The 2,724-nt window shown below is 63.6% G+C and overlaps 1 protein-coding gene across 1 annotated transcript; it reads right to left on the reverse strand.

Annotated features, from left to right (window-relative positions):
- Window positions 1-158: 158 nt before the first annotated feature.
- Window positions 159-2,585, reverse strand: SMIM1 (small integral membrane protein 1 (Vel blood group)). The gene is made up of 3 exons (XM_019658449.1): window positions 2,509-2,585; window positions 676-872; window positions 159-421 (listed from the first exon to the last, which is right to left on the reverse strand). Exons 1-3 carry the CDS (start codon window positions 2,509-2,511, stop codon window positions 292-294), a joined length of 330 nt encoding a protein of 109 aa, XP_019513994.1. The 5' UTR covers window positions 2,512-2,585; the 3' UTR covers window positions 159-291.
- Between the last annotated feature and the right edge of the window lie 139 nt (window positions 2,586-2,724).

The following is a 2,724-nucleotide window of genomic DNA, read 5'->3' on the forward strand; positions in this document are numbered from 1 at the left end:
CCACTGCCACAGGGGCTGCCGCCTACGCCGTCGCCGGTGACTCACGGCAGCCCAGCTCCAGGTTGAGCTGTTGTTCAGCATCTTAGCTGTGGCGGGCAGTGTCACTTGCCCTCATATGTGGGATCCGAACCGGGGCCCTCTGTTAACCAACGCGCCACTCGGCTGGCCCCAAGGGACTCGTGTCTTTGGGCGTCCGTGTGTGGGAGGGTCTGTGCATATGGTGGGGTTCTTGTATACGGGGACCCTCCCTACCTGTGCCTCCAATCGCATGGAGCCAGCAGTTAATTTGCACTAATGCACGAAGTAGCCGGTGATGTAGCCCAGGATGAAGATGGCCCAGAAGACGGCCATGCCCACTAGCGCCTTCATGGCGAGGCCCAGCTTGCCGGAGCGCAGCTTCTGGGAGAACCTAGGGTGACAGCTGCCGGCAAGTGAGCCCAGGCTCGGCAGGCCCAAGGGGCCTAGGAGGCTGTGCTGGGGGAGGAGGACTTCTGAGGTGTGCCCAGCAGGGGTCCTCTGAAGGAAGTGGCCAGGGCACCCTGCTGAGCTTGGGAGACAGGAGGACTCAGAGCCAGGACCCACCTGGAGGTGTTGGGCTCAGGCAGGCAGGACGGGAGGGGGGCGTGGGGCCTGATGGGCCCAGGCCCAGCAGGGCTGCTCTTCCCGGACCCTCACCTCTCCCAGCTCGAGGCCTCTTCTGTGCTGGACACAGCCGCCACTTTGACTTCATCCCGGCTGCTGTCATCCCACCGGCTGTACTGGACGCCACTGTCCTGCAGCCGCATGCTGGGGGCTGGGGGCTGGGGACTGCAGCGCGCGGGCGGGGAGACGGAGGCAGGCGTTGAGGACTGACTTCGCTGTAGAGCAAGGCCCTGGGAAGGAGAGTGAGCAGGGGTAAGGGGGGTGCTTTCAGGGTGAAGGTCTGCCTGGGAGCTGAGGACGCAGGAAGGTGGGCTGGCTCCTTCCCGCGCGTCCTCCCGTCTGCCTTCCGAGGGGCCCCGAAGCAGAGTGGTTAAGGGACACAGGAGAGGCCAAGCTTGGGAATCCAACCTGGGGAGGCCACAAGTCTATGTGAGCGGCTGAGTGTCCACCCCGCCCTCCCTGGGGACACCCAGCTGTGCTAGGACAGCATGGGTCCTCGGTGGGAGCCAGGCCACAGGGCCTGATAACTGCCTTTCTCCTTCCCCATTCCAGACAGATAAGGCCCCAGGGCCATCTCTGGAGGTTGGGAAGGAAAGGGACGAGGCGGAGGCTGGTGCGGCTGGCCTGTCCGGTTGTGGGAGGAGGCCTGGCAGCAGCTGTGCCCGCTGGCCTGTTAGCCTTGCAGTCCCCCCTCCCCACCGCCTGTGGGAGAAGCCAGGGCTTGGGGGGCACCTGGGCCTGCTGGGGGTCCAAGAGCTGGGGAGGCGGGGAGCAGCAGGCCCCTCATTTCTCGGGGCTTTGACTTGGCTCAGCCCCCACCGGCCTCGGAAACACTGACCTTGATCCCGGGTGATCTTGGTCACAGAGGCTTAAAGTCACAGTGGGCCACTTAGCTGCTACAAGCCCACCCAGAAAGTCAGAAAGCCAGGCAGGTGTTACCTGCTGCCACGCCTCATGTTCGCCCTTCCCGAACCCCAGGCCAGCGGGGAGGAAGGATGGTGCCTGTCCCTGGGCCACAAAGCCTGTCATCGGTGGGGGCACTGGCTCAGAGGCAGCTGCTTGGGCCTGAGGAAGGTCAAGCATTTGCAGAGTGTGGGCTCGCCTTCCCCAGGGTGTGTCCCAGAGAGGGGCCGTGGGTCATCTCTGTGAGCTACCTGCCTTGCGCCCACCGCTTCCCTCCTGTGGGCAGAATCTTTGTCTTGTTCCAGGTAACAAGTTGCCTGCCCTAAGTGACAGCCACGGGCTAACGCAAGCTTAATCCCCTGACCCCTGCTTTCCTGTGTCACCCAGATGTGCGCAAGGCACAGGGAGGTGCAGCTGGGGTGGTGGAGGGTGGGCACTTTTGCTTTTCATGAGACAAACAGCAGCCACCTCCTTCCTGCGTTGATGTGATGGCTGGAGCTGCAGCAGCTACCTTGCAACCGCAGCCCTGATGGTGCAGTCTCTGAGTGCACGCCAGCAACCCACCAGGGAGGTCCTGGTGGAAGGGCAGTCAATCCTGCTCTATTCCGGCTGGGGACAGTGGGTGGGCTGCTGGGTGGGCTCCGGTCACTGCAGCGGAAGGTGTTCCCAGCAGATGCACACTGTGGCTCAGAGTTGTCCTGCTTGGACAAAGCCACCAGAAGCTGGCGAGGGACGAGAACTGGGCTCCTGAGGGCTTCACTCACTTGCTCAGTAACCTTCCGTCCAACCTCCCCCACGATGGTCGCACAGGGTCCCACAAGCCTGGGCGGAGCTGCCTGGCAGGGCGGCCTGCCAGGCCCTGGGCGCCTCGAGTACCACCCACCACCTCCTGGCAGCTTGTGAGGATGCCAGCTGCACAGATCTGAGACCCCCTCACCCCCAAAGCGCCTCTGAGGAGCCCACCATTTACAAAAGGAGAGTCTTGGGGCGGGGGAGTGAAGCCTCCGTGGCCCAGGAAGATGCTCAGAGCCTGGCCAGTGGGTCTCACCTCCTCCCAGCCCGCTGCGGATGCCCCCAACCTTAAAAAAAGAAAAGGTGAAAAGAATTGGCCTTGTCGGGGGTCGAAGGGAACGGGCCATGGAGTGTCCCAGGCGGCCCGCATCTGGCCGCTCCTCGGCG

Source organism: Hipposideros armiger, unplaced genomic scaffold, assembly GCF_001890085.2.
Source record: "Hipposideros armiger isolate ML-2016 unplaced genomic scaffold, ASM189008v1 scaffold_284, whole genome shotgun sequence".
Taxonomy (NCBI): Eukaryota; Metazoa; Chordata; class Mammalia; order Chiroptera; family Hipposideridae; genus Hipposideros; species Hipposideros armiger.